This window comes from Meleagris gallopavo, chromosome 4 (genome assembly GCF_905368555.1).
Source record: "Meleagris gallopavo chromosome 4, MGAL_WU_HG_1.1, whole genome shotgun sequence".
Taxonomy (NCBI): domain Eukaryota; kingdom Metazoa; phylum Chordata; class Aves; order Galliformes; family Phasianidae; genus Meleagris; species Meleagris gallopavo.
Genome location: NC_139407.1, coordinates 11,057,662 through 11,076,831, shown reverse-complemented (window position 1 = coordinate 11,076,831; position 19,170 = coordinate 11,057,662). Strand labels below are relative to the sequence as shown.

The 19,170-nt window shown below is 41.7% G+C and overlaps 1 protein-coding gene across 5 annotated transcripts in view; it reads right to left on the bottom strand.

Annotated features, from left to right (window-relative positions):
- SMAD1 (SMAD family member 1) overlaps positions 1–19,170 on the bottom strand; it is a 103,727-nt gene that overhangs the window by 15,711 nt on the left and 68,846 nt on the right. For all 5 annotated transcript variants that reach the window (XM_010709530.4, XM_010709531.4, XM_010709532.4 and 2 more), the window contains one exon: positions 9,193–9,818. In XM_010709530.4, the coding sequence (XP_010707832.1) occupies positions 9,193–9,592 (400 nt within the window). In that variant the 5' untranslated portion in view covers positions 9,593–9,818. The remainder of the gene's footprint in view (positions 1–9,192; positions 9,819–19,170) is intronic.

The following is a 19,170-nucleotide window of genomic DNA, read 5'->3' as shown; positions in this document are numbered from 1 at the left end:
ATTCAGTTGGATGCACATATTTAAAGGAAACACGCTAAGTATACTGCTGTCTTAAAAAGCTACTGAAACAATCAAACAGCATCTCACAAAATCTGTAAATTCAACCTCATACAAATGGTTAAAACCAGTTAATGGAGTAGAACTGCAAGTCATCAGACAGCTCGATTTCTGTACTTTCTCAAATACTGGATTAAAAGGTTTTAGGGGTTAAGCTGTGTCTAAATCTTGCTGCAGACGTGCACCTGAATGCCAGTCCTAAAACATGCCTACTAGTAGCTGCACTGCTACTAAAGGCTGATGAGGAAGGTAAAACCCCCTGGAAGTCAAGCTGGGTATGTTTGCAGAACTGTAGCAAAAAAAAGATCCTGTATCTGTCAACAGAGTGAGACAGCCTGGGAATTAGGTAGCTTGTTTTTAACATGCAAATTGCATTCAGAGTTTGCCTGCACCAAACAAGTGGAGCTGTATTAAAGAAATTACAGCTAAAGGGCAATTTCACCCACAGGGCTATTTCATCTAAGAGCCAAGAACGTCAAAAACACAGAATATAGACCAAAGACAACTGGGCTGTTCAGATAAATGTGCCAACCAACCACACCAAGAATGAAATGCTTTTATGAAAATGTTACAGTGGCCTTTGAAGAAAGCTACTGATCTCTACTCTTTGTATCCTTGTTCTTCAGAAAACTAACAGGTGTGCTGAGCTCAACATTTTCTTGGTTTTCCTTTTTGTTCTCATTTCACATTCCAAAGATAATGGTTTCAGCAAAGATATAGTCACTGATTTATGATTACAACTTATTTTTTAAAACCTCTCTAAAAAAAAAAAAAGTAGAACAAAAAACTCTATTCCAAACCAAAGGACCCAGTGTGCATTCCAAGTACCTTATTTTTTATCCAGATGAATTCTGCTTGCCTTACACAAGCCCAGATGATAACTAGTTTCCCTCATGGGCTTGTTACATGAAGACCTGGGCAGGGATTTCTCTTTTCATGTCTGGAAAATCCAAGAACAAATAATGGAATATTCCAAGGAGCCACACATAAGAAAGCAGGCTCTGATCACCCTTTCCAAAGTAAATTCCACTATTTCTGCTAGCTTCACCAAATAAATAATTTAAGGATGAACAATTGCTTCTTCACTTTCAACCATCTTGCCCTTAAAAATCATGACGAATTGGTGGGTACATGTTATGTACAAGTGTTTGTGCAGCCTTACACCAAAACAGGGCCTTCAGCCTTTACGAATGCCTCGAGGGACTATAATTAAGTTGTGTACTTAAATTTGCAAGCATCATACGGCTTTATTTTCATATGAATTTATGCAAAGTCACTCATGTTTTATGGGGAAAATAAAACTGCATGCTGAGAAGGAAGGAAATCTTCACACAGCAGTTGGCACCATCAGGGGATGGACATGAATACACAAGGCTCACTCAGTGCTCTTGATAGGTCCTGTAAAGGCGAAGTGGCAAAGGAAATAGAGAATTAAAGAAACATCACCAAACCAGCACGCGCGCGCACACACACACAAATCCTAAAAGCACAGCAGCAATGTTAAACTAACAAATGTCAATGCTTCTAAAGACTTCTGCCTCCATGTCCTGCCTTTGAGGCCAGCATAGCTGGAGCAGGCTGTGGCACCCCAGTAAGTAGTCAGTCCCATGGTGGGAACAGAGCAGGTACCAGCACACACCCAGCTCAGCACTTACCTCTGCTTGCTGTCTCCAACATTAACGAGTCACTGAGGCTCTGACTGACATGTCTCACCAAGGTCTTGCTTGTAAACAATAAAACACCAGGCAGAAACAAAAGTTTTCATGTCATTAGATCTTCTTGTGTTGCCTCAAACAAGACCTGGCAAAATTGAATTTTTTTTGACCAGAGGACAAGTTCTCACATACAAAGACACTTACATGCCTACACTTAGGATCAAGTTTACTCTTGGTTAAAAATAATTACTGTTGTGGCAAATGCAATTCCCCACGGATCTCAGTACTTTCCATTGCTACAATACCTCCTGGCTGAAGCAGACAGTGCTACAGGCTGCAAAGCACAGAGCTCTGCTGTGCTCTGCTTCAGTAGAACTGACAGCCTTTTGAGCAGTTGCTCCAAACTTACTTTCTAGTAGCTGCAAAGGAAAAGGCTCAACAATAGCTGTCCAGCAGACTGTGCTGGGTGACAGACAGACAAACATTCCAGACTTTCAATTCCGGGAGAAAGCCGTGAACTTTCTTAACTCTGTTTTATTTTGCAGTTTCTGTAGACCCCACAGCTTGCTTTGTCATCTTACATAGTTGCAACTGAAGTCTGTATTTAAAAAACAGAAGGGAAAAAGAAAAAATAAGCACAGTTGTTGCTTCGCTGACTTTACTTTTACATCAGACATCTGGTCTAAATGCATTTGGCAAGTAACATTAGTACATTTCCTGCATTACAATATTCAGTTAACATTAGATTTTACTTGCGGATGCTCTGATAAGCTAACATTTTGATTAAACTGACATTTGTCAAGGCCAATTTCAGAATTTAGTACTAATCATATGCACATTAGCGAGGGAGTTCTTGTAAGCTGATTTGAAAGGAGAAGCACTCCTGATACAGGAGTAAGTACAGGAAAAAGTTACAGCGTGATAGTGTGCATTAAGTTATACATTTACATAGACCAGAGTTCAAATTACCTGCATGAAAACCATAGTCACCATCATACTGCATAGGTTCAAGTATGGAAGTCTGCTCTCCTAAGTCAGGAGAAACATCTGCATCTCATTAATTAAAAACATTAAGAAACAAACTAACATCCTTCTTGACTATCTCTGTACCTTTACTGCAGCTCTCCTTCCCAAGGCTGGACAAAGGATAAATTAAGTTGGGACCGTTCCCCTCCTTCTGTCTCTCTGTTTTGGTTCTGGTGGGGAATTTTAAAAGTGAATTCTGCAGAACTGAAATGAGGAAAGTTTCACACTCCTTGCCAAAAGAACTGGCAGTTGTTTACTATTTTGAGGAACTATCTTATAATTGTACCCACCTGTTGTAACATGCTATTTTTAAAGTTATGCCCAACAGCAGAGTTATGTAGCAATAAGGCAAAACTTCCCAGCAACGCCATCCTCTCCTCACACACCCCTGAGCCTCCAGAGGTATACAAACCCTGCTATGTGAATAAAGGGGGAATTTTTGTAAACTGGTTCTATATATTACTTTTGTAAACTGGATCTCCTTTTTCTCTACTTCAAATCAGCTGCTGACCCGTTTCTCTAATATTTCCCCCCCAACTCATCTCTTTTTCTCCTTCCGCTGCACATGCATTCTTCTTTTCCGTCTCCCCCTCCTTACACTCCCCACACAAGGCTCCTCTCCATGCTCCCTGCATCCCCCCTTATCCAGCACCACCCTCCAGAAGGTCAGGCAGTGGGGGAGTGCTGCACACAGCTGGTCCCCAGCTCCCCCGAGCCCTGGCCATCAAAGCTTCTCCATCTGGCCGGAAAACAGCCGGAGGATCTCCTGCCGCCTCCGGTCCTTCCAGGTGCCGAGGCCATGCAGGCCCTGGGAACCCTGGAAGCCCAGGCAAGCTGGCAGTCCCAAAGGGAACTACTGCTCACCCCCTATTTTCCGTCCTGCTTCCCTATTTGACCCTGGAAAAATTACAGCCTCTGCCCATTTGATGATGCCTGCAGAAGCAGCCAGAGCCACAAGCAGCACACTATATTTGCTGCTTATCTGAAGCCTAAGCGCTCTTAGTGGTGATGTAACAGGTACCAGCTTGGGTATGGTAGCTTCATACAGTGATCCCAGCCTAGATGGATAACAGGGAACGAGACTGGGTTTGACTAATGGGCCCACTTCATTTTTTGGTACAGTACCTATATGGAGAAAGGGCACATGTGAGCAAACATAAGCTAGCACAAGCGCACGCAATCACACAACTATACACAACCAAATATCTGTATGATTTCACACAGCATTAGAAAGCTCCTTTAAACATATTATTTTTCTTCTGTGGAGTATGAGAGCAGTAACACTGGTCTATGGAGCATCCAATTCCAGGGTGGCACAAATCTCAACCTACCTTAGCCAGGGTTTCCACCATTTTGAGTTCCGTTCTGCATCTCTGGTGCACACAATCAGGTGTGCAGCCTGACAGACACATTCAGAGTAAAGAGCAGAGAAGACCAAAGACAAATATGAAAGTAATCAGGTTGAAGTCACAGGCTGGTAGCACAAACAGCACAACACAGCTACTGCTCTTCACAGAGCCCAGGGACAGACTCGGTCTGCTCTTGTGGCATAAACCACCTCTACATTTACGTTAAATATTTCTTGCCACTGAAGACAAGCTTATTGAGGCAGACATCCACTTAAAATTCATACTGGAAAGGAACATAATACTTAAACAAAATTAAAAATTTAGCTTTTCGTCCACATCACAATAAGCATCCACTGCTCGTTCTGCAATTTAGGCAGAATACAGGCATCCAAGCAGAAGAGTTCAGAAATTCTGGCTGCGTTCATCAATTGATGAAAGCAGATCAGCTGGTTCTGACAGAGCAGTTTTAGTGCTCCTCCGGACTGTATGGTTCAAGAACAGTGCAGCACTAGTCATCATCTCCAGAAATGAATACCAAAACATAGCAACTATATTTGCCAAGCCAGGTTTAAGCTTTCTAAGATCTGAGCAAGGCAGGCTTCTTCTGAGCCTGACCCCCAAAGATACCAGCACATTCTAGACTCAAACCACTGTCAGAAGATAGCACACAGCTGTAAACTTGTATACACCCTACATAAAATACTCTGCACCATTGACTTCCACACACCAAGCTAAAAGAAAAGTTAACCATTCTCTTGCTTCCTTTGCAACGTATTATAAACACGAACTGTCTTTAATCTAGTAGGCTGATAAGCAGCAGGGGCCAGCTAACACAATTCTACAGCAGATGGAACCCACGGCCAGTACCCATCAGTTCCATGAGAACATGAAACACAGTTTCTTCCTTCCTTCTGTTTAGCTAAGCTAAAGAAACTGAACCTCCCCCTCCTTTTTTTTTTTTTTTTAAAAGCAGTGTCAACATAAGCACCTCTTCATCCTCCCCGTTCCCTATCCCATTCCTGTTTTGCTATTAGAGCAAACTAGATCCAGGCTTTTTATTTTTTCCAAATTCCGAGTCATGTCTTTCACCTGATTGCACTGGCGTAACTGAAGAGAGAGGCAAGAAACAGAGGGTGCATCTCCGTGAAACAAAAGCAACAGACTAAAAGAAGGAAAGAAGCATCTCAAGAAAGACTTTGGGATGCCATTTCACATGTTCTCCAGCAAAACCAGAAAGGTCATTTGTGGCATTTTCAAACACAGCTGAAGAACAACGCATTTGCTTTTTCGTCTTCCAGTGTCTACACCCAGACTCGGGTCTCAGTCATAGAGTCCCAGAGCACATAGAAGCCTGATGTCCAGGTATCTCTAAGCCAAAAACTAAAACTGAGGAGAAAAAGCAGATTCAGCCACACAAGCACACCAGTTCAGCTGACTGCATCAGTTTTTAAAAGGCATCATATCGAGACCCTACCCTCCTTAATTAAAAGCATTGCTTTGGCTTGCCAAGGGAAAAAAAATTCAAACCTGTTTACTACAGCCATTCCTGTATCAGAAGTAATTCTGCACTCAACAGACTTATGAAACAGCACTAGCAAGCTACTGTAACACATCTCCAGATGATATTTAATCCTGGCAGTAGAGAATGAGATTATGTTACTGTTCTCAGCAACAGAACAGCCTCCACTTGACCTGCGTGCTTCACACCACCTCTGCTCCCACCCACGGTCCAGATGCAAGGCCCTGTGGGTACATGGGTGTTCCTGTATCCCCTGGGTGACCCTGATCAGCCCATGAGATAAGGCAGCAGTGGGATGGGAACAAAACATTGCCAGGCTGCTTCAGCACAAGGCCACGGAGACAGCTGTGCTGGCACAGCCCAACGCAGGAGCTGCTCGTGGATGTCATCTCCAAACAGCAGTTTTCTGTCTGGTTAGTTTTTGTGACCGTATGGGTGCCGGTGCCTGCACAGAGCCTCTGCACCAGGTTAGGTGTTACTACCGTATCACCAAATCACACCCACGTCTCTTGCTGGATACCAGCAGTTAGGGACACCTGAGAGGCTCTGAAACTCCAGGCAGTTCTCTCCTCAGCCTCCCCAAAACTCCCTGCTACCAGTTTTTATCCAACATAGCTAACGGAGGAAAATCTCGCTTAAATTCAGGTGTAAGATTGTGGTTCACAGACAGACTACAGCATGCCAACTGCAATGATTTCCAAGCTCATATTTTTAAGCTGCATAGCAAGGACGCGTCCCTCTGGCGCTGTGAAAACATAAGAGCATCCATGAGACTCATTTCCCAACTGAAAGCACTACACGATTTTATCTATTTGAGGATTTACCGTTAATCCACTCTTCAGAACTTACACAAACACCAACCACGTGACAACTAAGAGGAAAGTGAACAGAGAGCACTGATCCCATCCCAGGCAGCACCCTACAGAGCAGCTCCTGAGGAGCTGGGTCTGTTTGAGGCAGTTAAGCGCTGACCAAGCTGGCAGGCAGAGCCAGGATTTCACCATGTACTTGTACAGCCTGCACAGAGTGCCCATCATACACTCTCTTGAACTTCTGGCTTCATTTAGTCAAGTACAATTCCAATCCTCCTGGCTGTGATAACCTTGGAAACACAAGTCTTGATATCTGCTTGGGTACGTAGCTCTTGAAAACAGTGACTCATGCCTGAATTCCCCCTATCCATTAATCTCAAAGCATAAGCACTTAAGAAGCAATAAAGGCGTTTTAATGTCCAGGCATAAATGGGGAAAAACAGTTAGCCAAATTTGAGAGTGACTGGCAGGAACTGAAGCTAAGACTGACTCTGGGGACAAAGAACAGGAAAGGGAAAGGAAGAGCTGTTGTAACTTATGGAGTGCACATCTCTAGGCCAAACGGCAGCTCAGTTAGCACCTGCTCCCAAAAGCTACATATTCCAAGTTTATCCAAGCAACATCCCTCAAAACAATGATTAATCTATAGTGTTTATTAAGTGGAAAAACCTCCTCCACAAACCCAGAGAACTCAGTGAAAACTTCAGGCTTCGACCCCACTCTTGCATTTTAAGAATTTCCAATGGATTCCAATATGCGACTGCCACATACACACAGCTTTTATACCTGCAGCCTATGTCTATACCTATACTCATTAGGCAGAAGGTAGCTCCTGTTCAGCACTCCTCACTAGAAAATTTCAGCTGGTCAAAGCAGCACATTGATCTTTTGAAGGACAAAATACTTTCGTCAGCTCTGACAAGCTGATTCCAGCCCTGTTCTAAACAAGAAAGCTGCCCAGTCTTCTACTAAGCAGATGACCAGAAATACCTAGTTTTTCCTGAAGGGCACTGGCTGGGCAGAAGGGAAATATTTCATTACTACCATCTCCAAACTGATTAAGTCACTCTTTGTTTTATCCCCAGCAAAAGTTCTCTAACTACACAAACTCCGGAAATTCATTTCTTACCCCAAATTCAAGCTTACGGTTAATAACATTTTGCTGGTTCCCAATGACAAAATTTATAGAATGACACAGGACCCAAAACCACTTTCCAACTACTTGAGCTACCTAGCAGTACTCAACACATTTCAGTTAGACATTTTTTGAAAGTTCTATTCTTACCGTGTATCTCTCAATGAAGTGGCAGGATACAAATACACTCTTAAATACAGTATAAATGATGAGAATTAGAATGTTCTCGAACTCAGTAACTGCTTCCAACATAGAAGGGAAATGAGTTGTAACACATCACTTGGTGTTACCATGACAGCAGGAGTCTAACTGCTGCTCACTCTGACTGAACGAGATGCGCTTTGGGAATCTTAGTTTTCAGTACTTTGGAACACTGAACATACGCACCTGGTACAGACACATGCAGACAAGCAGTACGAACTATTTATTTTATCATCCCACTTCTGCTTAACATGCAACCCTTAGAATTTTTTAAAACTTTTTTTTTTTTTTTTGCTCCAGCGCAGTGGGCTCCTTTGTTAAAGCATCTGCTGCTTACAAGACATACTTAATGGGTATCACACACATGATTTCCAAACCAATACTAACACACCAAAGGAAATATTTGCCATCTAGATACGCACTGTGTGTTGCAAATCCAAGGTAAATGCAATTTCCATTAACAGGAAAATAATCTGGTAACGTCATTTCCACTGCAGTTCTTAGGCAATCCATGCCACTCTGCAGAAACAGCTTCACAGTTTACAAAGTGCCTAACACAGACAGATTTCCTAAATTTAAACCAGAAGAGCCCACTCACACCTGCAGTGCATTTCTGCAGATGTCCCTGTACAACCTCACAAGTAGCTGGAGACTAGCGGAGACATGTTTAAGCACATTTCGTCTTAGTCCCTGGAAATATTCTGAAAACAAACTCACGTAAGCAAATCAAGCACAGATTTACTAAAAAGGGCTTTGGACCTTGAAGAGGAGACAGAGAACAGGCTGCACTTGTTTAAGCGTGGAAGTGGGTAATGGGTAAACAGATTCCACTTGCAGAACAACTAAAACTTCATGTACAAAAAAACCACTATCAAAGCTCCAGGTTGAAAGGGTATATTCTGTAGTCTAAAAAAAAAAAAAAAAAAAAAAAAAAACAAAACCTCACAGACTTCAAAAGGCCAAAGTTGTAGGAGGTCTTAAAGACAGCAGTATCTTCTGGAGGATGAAGGAACTGAAGAGATAGAACTGAAATAACAACAGTAAGGCCATATCAGAAAGTTTTTCACCCAGTTGCAGTTTATCCCTCCTGCACCATTTCACACATACTCAATCTGCACAGTTCAGTAAAAATAGAAAAAAATAAAATGAATTGAGGTATAGTGGCCACCAACAAAACCAGGAGGCAATAGATCCAGCAACTTAAGGCACATACAGAGAATATGCCACTGCACAGTGATAAAATGCATTTATGGCAAGTATTCATCCTATGAAAGGGAGAACTGCAAATCAATGCTTATAGCCAGATAGATTGCAGAGTACAAATCTGACGTGTGCAAACAGCTACTTCTGCTTACTTAGGCTGATGAGTCACATGATTAACTGCCATGCTTTGCATTGTTTAGATAAGGTACAAAGGTACAAACAAGGAAGAACCTACCAGGACTTTCTACCCGCTTGTAGTGGTAAGGATTGATGCAAACCTCCTTCTGTTTTGAACCAAAAGGAAACTCGCAGCATTCCAGTGGTTTCAGTTCATGATGGCTTTGCAGGTCTGGCCAGCGCCACACTCTGCAGTAAATTACATGTGGCAGCCCTTTCCGGTGTGAAACCTGAAGCCGACCATCCAAGGACCGAGGAATTGTGACACAGTTGCTGGGCTGACCAGGACAGCTTAACGCTTTCTCCAGTTCCTCCATAGCACCTTTTTTCTTCTTCAGTTTTTTCACTAGTGCATCAACAGCCTTCTCTGCCCATTTTTCTTCTTCATCTCCCTGCTTCCACCCCAACAGCCTCTTCACCGCTGGGCTGGTGAAGGAAAATAAACTTGTCACGTTCATGGTGACCCCACTTGGTCACACTGGATAGCACAAACCAAGCAGGGGAGCCTGTCCTGTTCTTCCACCGCAGCTGCACGGCAGATTTTAATCAGTAGTCAAAAGCAGTCTGCCCAAATAATTGTGGTGCTTCTGCTGTTTCAGTCCTTCTGTCCCAAGACAGCCATGCTGACATTCCCCCTTGACAGACGTGACCTTCTCATCATACTAAAGCCTTCCGGCTGAGAACCTGCAGGAGAAGAGAGAAAAAGGAAAACAGATTTTACTTTCAGTTAATCACCAACAGTTAGAAACATACCACCTCACAAGAGCAGCATGACCATAGACCAACCAAACAACAACTAAACAAAACCAAAAACACTAAGTGTCAGCAGTCTCAAGCATCAGACCAAAGGAACAGTCTGACAAGGACTTTTAAATAGCAGAGCTTGCTGGTGAAGCCTTTATGCTCTTGCTACCAAAACAGTTCTGAATAAATGAGGAGATTGCCCTGAAAAACAGTGACACTGCATAAACAAAACAAAACAAAGTTGAAGGGAGTAAGGGAAAAGCAGGAAGGAAGTGCAAAGGTGGGGAAATTTAGAAGGTAGAAGGACAACTGTTCCCTCTGCTCAGCTCCCTCCCCCAACTTGCAGTTGCCCTTGCTGCATAGCACAAAAAGTACTGAGGCTACGTTGCATTTGCCAGCTTCAAATAATACGCCTGCTCACTGCCCAAGTCTAGCCTTGCTTAGTGTTGTGAGAAGGTGGACAGAAAAAAGGAAAAAAAAAAAAGATTGTAGTCCCTCACATACTTACCAAAAGGACAAAGTTTTAGGAATATTCAGGAACAAAAGGACATTTTAGTAACATAGCTCCATCAAATTCAGCTTAAAACAGTCCCCTATATTTCATCTTCCACTGCTAAGTGAAAAGTACATTCCCCACAGCCTATCAACTTGGCAACTTCACAAAGCAAAATGTCCCAATAAACTCATACAGAATGAGCAGTGCTTTTGGTTTTGATTTCCAAGTGAAGATGGAAGCAAAATACCTCAACAGCACTGCACTACCCAGCTCTCTGCAAGCAGTACAAATTGAAAATTACTGCACGGGACCTGCGCGTATCACGATCTCAGACGAACTGTTCAGCTTCCCGAGTTACTTTGAGTGGCAAAACAAAAACAGAAAAGTAAACTAGAAAGATCCGTGCCCTCATTCATCTCCCCATAAGAAAGCAAAGCTCTGTCTTCCCAACCCATCAAACAGCCCTTGCATAAACAGAATGAAAGAGAAAGACATCATGAACTTACTTCACTGACAACATCCTGACCACTCCCTTCGCAGTGCCAGCCTGATGTGCCCAAAGACACATGAAAGAGTGGGAAGGAGAAAAAACTGATAGAAGGGTTTCAGGTGGTATAGTGATCTTCAAGTTGGGAGGCATGAAACAGCAACGAAGTGATGGGTGAAGATGGGAGAACTCTGCATGCCGAGAAGTCCCCATTACAGGGTCTTCTGTGAGCAGCAGTCTTCACGTTTACCCAGGTTAGGAGCAAGCAAGAGACTCACCTCTGTCACGGGGAACAGGGGAACAAGGAGATAAACAGAAACATTCAAATGAAGCATGAAGACAGGAAATGTATCTCAGAGCAGATACCAACAGGTTGCAGAGGAAGAGGGAAGAGGAAAAGGATCTGTTTTTGTTACCATCAGAAAGACAAAAAAAAAATCCATACAACTACCCATACACAGACAGGTTAGAAGGTAACAGAGCAACCATGAGCCTGAATTGCAAGTTTACAATAAAAAATAATTACAATTGAAATTGTAAATGCTAAGCCACACTCATGCTCTTAACTGTCTTAACTGTAATTTCATTGTGTACCTCTACACTTAGAGTACTTGAAGCTGAAACCCATCCACTTGATTCAAGTAAGTTGTCACTAAAATAATTATCTAATTGCAAAGGTTCCATTTTATTAGGTCAAATGCATAAACTACATTTATGTCAATAATGATCTTGAACTAAGATAAAGACCACATCTACCTGCACTTCGCACCGGTACTTCCCATTTCTTTTATGCTGAGATTTCTACTTGAAATGTCAGCGCAATGGAAGATATGCATAAGCCTGGGGCAAATTTAACAATATATTTTGTTACTTGAGCATGAGCTATGCTGTTAACTGAACTAAAACTCCATTACTGTCACTGACTGCACTCCAGGTATATTTTACCCTTTATATACATTAAAAAGTGCTCTACTGAAGTGCTGTTTTAGTTCAAGCTTTTTATTATCAGAGACTTGCATGCTTCAGATATGCATGCAAGTATTGGAGTTATTCTCAACTGATATATAGCTTGTATCTCATTCAATTTTCTGAATGTTTTTTCTACTGCATCTACAAAATGCACACCGCCGTTATCAAGTAATCAAGTCAAGCTTTCTACTTCACAACTATTAGATTTAAAACAACAAAAAAATAATTAGAATACTTGTATTGACGTTCTCAGTGAAAAACAAACCAGTAGTCTAAAAACCTAAATCTCAATCCAAGCTTGAGTCTACATATGTAGAGCTGTGTCTGCATTGATTACCATGGCATGACCCATTTTTACCAAGCTTCTTCACAAACAAATAGGCAAACTACTTGTTATGTAGGAACTAAGTCTTCTGCCTGTTAACATATTATGTTTTTACTAGTGTCTGAAAATATAGCCTTAACATCTGCTTGCACGTAAGGTCTGCTCAGACCAGGAAGAAATTCAGATGTAACCCTAAATAGCCACGCCATAGGAATAGATTTTCTGACATTCTTGGATTACATCCTGTAACATGCATGCGTCCCATTCCCAAAAGCACATATTCTGAAATACATTTCAACATCACAACTGTGTTATCTCAACAGCTGGCACCTCTGGAGCAGTAACCAGTAGGAAAAGCACTGGGAGCACAGCGAGTCCCATGAGGCACAGTACTTGGAAATACAGTTGAAAGCAAGGCAGTTTAGTAGCTGCGAGCTGCATCTACAACCCGCTGCTAACCTCCAGCCCCAGGACTGCTGCTGAAGCTCAGCATGCCCACAGAAGATCTAGATCCTGAATTAGCCAGAAAGAAAAGCAAGGGAAAATGAACAAACAAACAAAAAAAAAAACCCCAGACTGCTATATACCACTCAAATGCTGAATTCCAATAGTGGTGTCAAACTAAAAAAAGGTCGTGTAGGTGGAGATTTTCATTTCCAAGAAGCCAGAGGCATGCCTGTAGCACTGAGCTTTTGCCAGTACATTCTGTTTCCCTTTCTGCCACTTTTGGTTTCTGCAACGCATCATTTCCTGTATTACTTTTGCACAAAGTGGTCTTATCAGCTGGAAGTGCAAAATAAAGATTAAACCGCAAGTCAACAGATGACAGTCTGCATCTGCCTTCCCAAATACACATGTCCTTCTGGGAAAATAGGAGCTGCTACTCCAATGGCTGAGCAACCACCAGCCCTTGAAGGTTATGTTTACTCACAAGGTACCAGTGCAACAGGCTAAGCCAAACAACAGGACACTCTCCAAAAGGCAGTCTGGAATCAGTTGAAAGGAAATCAAGTTGTTACCCACTTATCAGCCACTCTTTACACATCAAAAACTATGCGCTTTTTATTGCGTGTTCTGTCTGCTGATGGATGAGCTGGAATCAACCAACTCTTGATATCAGCACTGCTTTATTCCCCTCCCTCCACTGCCGCTACCTTTAGTGCGATCTTTACATTGACATACAGACAGACCCACACGCAGCTTGTGAAAGGGCTGGGGCAAAAATGAGTGTTATACAGAGCTGTTCAGCCAGCTTTGGGTCTAAAACTGCCATACTTGGGCAAAACGCCTAAAAGCAAACCTCTGCTTTCCTACGCTCACAATTACCCTACCAGCAACACAAAGCAGACAGTAAAATACTCAGCAAGACTGTTCTCAAATTCCCACAGGAGATCCCATAGGAAACTGCCCGGCTTTGCATAAGTGATTGTTTTTGGTGGGTGGAGAGGGCTGGGACAATTAGGCGATCCTCTGCTGTGCAGGAGGTGAAACAACTCCAAACCCGAGTTTCAGGCAAACAAGCAGCTCTAACTCCCTTAAATAACTTCCTTATTTGTATCACAGCTCAGGGACGCAGAAAGGATCCCATTAAGTATTTTTCGTAAGTGCTCAGCACAGTTAGACATATGAAGAGGCAAGAACCACAGCAAATATAACCTACATAATTGTTAATCAAGAAAGCTGTCTAGTTTTCTTACTAACCTTTAAAAATCCAATGTTATTCAATGTACCTTCTCCCAGCGTCCATTAATTAACAACGTAAACAAATAAAAAGAAGAGAGATTTTAATTTGCTTCTTTAAAATACTTAAACATTTACCTTCCCCAAAAAACAACTTTTCAGCAGTTCTCGTTTCCTCTGAGTATGACATTTATTTTTAAAAAGTTTAAAAGAAAAAAGATCAGATTTTGGCACAGAAACCAGAGAGCTGTCACTTTTCCCCCTGCAAGAGCTATTTCCATGTATTACTGTTTAAGACCAACTCCAAAGACTGAGCTAACACTGTGTTAGGTATCAGAATAAACACTGAGCTAACACTGCGTTAGGTATCAGAAGAATAAACACTTAGTATCCTTTAACCAGAGCCAGTAGGCCTTGAGGAGGACATTAATCAGGATGCTTTGAGGACGTTGCCAACTTGGCAATACAACTTAAGGTCCTTGCTGAACTACCTTCATTGTATTATTCAAATTCACACTCATAGGTCAAGACCACCCCTGCTCTCATGAAGATCCCTGAGCAGGCATAGCAGTGAAGTAGAGAGTCAGCAAAATTATAATTATATGTAAATGGTGAACTAATCATCGTGAGGAGGACTGAAAAAATTACTAACTAACTTCTGAGTATAACATGGATTATTCCATTTGGTGTGTTTGATATGGGAAACCATTGAGCACCCAGGCTCATACAAACCTGAAATAAGTAAGCAGTGTCTCCCTGAATGCACGATTACTGACAAAGCACGATACTGACAATCGCACTGGGTGACAATCTGCCTTTCAGACATTACTAAAAAGCATATAGTCCAAGCATCTGTTACACCAGGTTGTGCATCAACTTCCTCTAGCTCTTCATTCTTGGAGCAAGCAGCAAAAAAAGTTTTGATTTTCTTCTTCATATGAAGGAACTTGTTAAGGAGCCTGAAATCTTCTGCTGATTTATTTTGCTAATCAAACAATTCTTTCTTTGTACCTTCTTAAGGTACAAGATCAGACCTCATTCATTTTGGAAAATGCATGGAAACCTCACAGAAGCCTCAGTAGCATCACAGTACTCATGCAAAATGAGAAAGTCACTTCAGACTGCTGTAAAACTCATTAGTTTAAACAGAGCCTGATTTGGCTTTCCTCGCATTTCTGAAAAGGATAAGGAGAATCAGTGCCAGGAGTGGGCAGGTAGAAAAGAAAAAAAAAGTTAATGTTTTTACGTCTTCTTGGCATGGGGAAAAAAAAAAGAAAGAAAAAACTCTTTAAAATGCAAATGTATTTATTTCTGCCACGAATCACATGAATCAGCACATGATGTGCATATCGAGTGCTCAATTAAGAAGTGAGTATTGCTGTTGAAAGTACTTGAAAATATTCAACAGGCTTTTTTCCTGACTTGTAGGAGACAGCCAACAAGAGCTGGGATACTTCCAGCCTGCCCTATGAAGCAGGCTCTGTCTGGACTCCTGAAACTAAAGCAAAGCACCGTGTCTGAGAAAGAGGACAAAGACAACTGCTCACCATATTTGAATGAGAGGACACCCTTTGAAGAACGCCACCAATGTGTCATTATTCATCTCTGAGAGCAAAACCTTTTGGGCACCAACCTGCCCCATAGCGCAGCAGACTGTAACAGAGCACAGCAGTGGTGTGAAGAGCAGGTACCAATTGGAGCCCAGCTAACCACAGCAGCGGTCCCGTACAACTTCTTGCAAGAGTTCTCTGCCAGTTACCAGAGGATACAGCTATCAGTAGTATTTCCCTCTACCAAAGGACTTCTCCAATTTCTAACATTTGATAAGAAAATCAGATTTATGAGTTCTGAACATCACCTGAGCACCAAACAGCAGATCCACCACTCACTCAAAATGCGACAGTGAGGCAATGGATGCCTTATGTAATGGGGGGCACATGACAACAACCCCAACAATGAAGTTTCCACTGCTAATTATTCCAGAGCATGAAGAAATGACCACACGCCATCGATATCTGCCAGCTCCTTGCCAGTTATCATCACAGCTCAAATCAGATACACAGCCTCTGGTTGGTTTCTACCATGACCCCAAGCTTTTTCCTACATTCTCTGACCACAGGAACCAGTTTCTGATTACCAGATTTTAATGACTTCATTAACTTTGTTGTTGCTCCTCCAGAGAAAATGCCTCATTCTTGTATACAGTAAAACCCCGTGTTACTATGTTACAGTCCAACTAAACTGGCATTAAGAGTCACAGTAAATGAATATGTAATGTGAGAAATAACACAAGGAAGACACAGCAGAGGTGTTTTCCCAATTTTAACAGAGATACATCATCAAATAAATATTCCTAATTTAGAAACAAACACGCACACACACACTTCTTGCTAATGCCAGATGCTGTTCTTTGTAACTTTTCTGACATTTAAGAACTGTACTCGTGAAGACAGATTGGAACAAGACACCTTGCAAATTCATCTACACCCTTTATAAAGCAAAATTCTTCCCTGTTGCAAGAAACAAACGTGTACAGTCTCTTAATCACCAAACCATGAACTTTTCACCAAGGTTAAAGAACAATGGCAAACTCCTAGTTTGCATTGACAAATTTTAGTTAACCTAATGTTCAGACACAAGTGAGTCCCAGTGAAGTCACTAAGTGCCATTTTTCTAACACCATGCAGTGATTCATCACACCAGGACTACAGGAAAAAAATAAAATCTAAATTGAATTAGCTTCATAACTCCATAACTGGGAACAGCCCAGAGCACAGGAAGGCTCGTACAAAAAGAACACACTGAGACATAGACCCAGGTGTGGAGAGAACTCTTCTGGTATTGGCAAGCAGCCGCACTGAATCAGATGTGTTACCAAACATTATCTCTAAAACTGCAAGTTAATAGTTTAACTTCAGTCAGGAAGGAACTGTAATTTGATGATTCTGTTAGAATTCTGACACAGATGGGATTACAAAGCTACCAACTTCACTGAAACAACTTACAAAATGAATACAATGCTGGGAACCACAAATCTTGACAGGATAGCATTCATGTGGGTTACTTTTTGAAAAGCTACAATGTAAGATTCGTCACTTTTTACACTCTCAGCAAACAGAAAGTCACTTACAGAGATTTACCAATAAAGCCAAACATTCAAAAGAAAAAAAACGAAAACATGTCAGAAGATAGAATTAATTACCAGCCATCGTAGTAAGCATTATACTGTATATTCCTGCGGCAAATTTATCTATATTACTTCCACAGGTGTTGTCCCACTAGCCACTCAGTGTGGACAGGACAGGAAAAAGCAAGGAGCTCAGTGAGTAAACAACATGGGCCAAGCTCTGAAAATGTAGAACAGGCTGCAGACCAGTTTAAAACACTGCTGTCAGTCCTGGCCGTGGCTTTGCGAACACAGAGTAGCCATCAAGATGCCATAACCAGCCTAGCTATCTACATTAGAAATCCCCTAGTAAAAGTTTAAAAAAAAAAAAAAAAAAAAAAGCTGTGGGAAATAGTTTGCTCTCCCTTTCATCATTAAACTCCAGTGCAACTCCCTTTTTCCACAAAGATCATTCCCTTTCCTGACTTTTTGAACTGTCTTCAGAAAACAGGTGTTGTTTACAACAATAACAAAACACATCTGTGTGGGTGTGTTACTACACACAAAGACAGGATAACTGAAACCTCTTCCTATATTTAGATCTGTCTGGTCAGCTCTAATTGCTGAATTTAATCAAAACCTTCTCCAACGGAAACACATCCATATTCATCACAGGCATCAAAGGAAACATCTTTACAAACTATATCCTTTTACAAACCAACATATGGTCCCACGCCACTTGTCCAATTGTTGAATTCCTCCTTTGGGAAGGGCATGGAATTTTATTTCTTTTTATCAGCTGTAAAAAGCATTTCCCCGCAATTCATCAGGGTAGGGCAGGAGGAACTTCCTTCACAGGTGAGGGGGAAAATATACTGACACGTCGCTGTCAGGGTTTTTTTGTTTGTTTGTTTTTAGGGGTAGTTAAAACATACATTTGCAACATAATGAAAAACTTCAAGAAAAAAAAAAAGCCCATCTCCTCTAAAGCTTCAACATTTTTTTTTTTGACTGAAGTCCATAGAATGCAAGATGTGTTTTGTCTTTACAGAATAGCACAGACTGCTTGGAGTCAGGACAGGCTCTGCTGGCCCCCATCTAGTGTAATTCTACAATGGTGTATTTTTAAGAAGACAAGCACAGCAAATGCAATCCAGTTATGCTCAGCTTATACAAGCTGCTGCTCCTACAAATGATTCATTTTACCAAGACCACGCACTGATACAGTTACATCAGCTGCATTAAACCACTTCTAAAGACTATGACCCAGATCTCATTCATCAGAGATTAAGTAAAGATGTTAAATTTCAGCTCCAGATACCCAGCTTTAAAGCAGAATGTTTCAGCAATGCAAGAGGAAACGAAAACCAAGAAGGGAAAATTATTTATTCTCTAATTAAACTGTCACTAGGTCAAGCCTGAATAAAGAATAGACTGATGAAAATTAAACCAAGGAAAGAAAGGCCATTAAAATAAACAACTCTTTTCACAGCTTGGCTTCCCCCCCACTCTCCAGCACACCGCTTACAAATTCAAAACAAGAATAGCCTCTTCAGATTGCCATGATTCTTGAGGTATGCAGCCATTCAGATGTGTGCTTTACTTAGTTGAAAAAGGACTCCTCTGGTTTTGCTGTTGCTTTTTTTTGTTGTTGTGGCGGTTTTTTTGGGGGGTTGTTTTATTTTTTTTTGCCTAGTCTGCAAAACCTATGGAGGTATTTCTTGCTTTAGAACACTATCTTCACCACATTTTTTAAATGACAAGATGCAGAGTGAAAGATCAGTGTTAAGTTTTGTGGAGGGTCCTGCAATTCACAACTATTATTCTGAACAGAGAAAGTGTTCAAAGATGATACAGCTTCACAAGCCAAGTTTATCCAGCCCAGAAACAAACATCCCTATCTGCCAGATTTCCACCCTCCAATGAAGCACTGTTTAATTACTGCCTGCCATTAGCAGCCTTCTGAAAACCAGGACTGGAGTGCAGCCCACACAAAGACGGGTCTCTTTCCATCGCACCCAGGCAGACTCAAGCAGCTGCTGCACCACAGCAAATGCCCCCCCCAGTGCTCACCCACTGTCTGCCAAGCAGGTCTTCTGCAAATGGAAGAGACCAAGGTCACACCATTTTAGGACTGCCTCTTCAGCTTATACAGAAGAAAATGATAAGTTGAGACTTGCAGGTAAATACAGATTTACAGAAATGTACCTGAGATCGTGTCAGGAAACT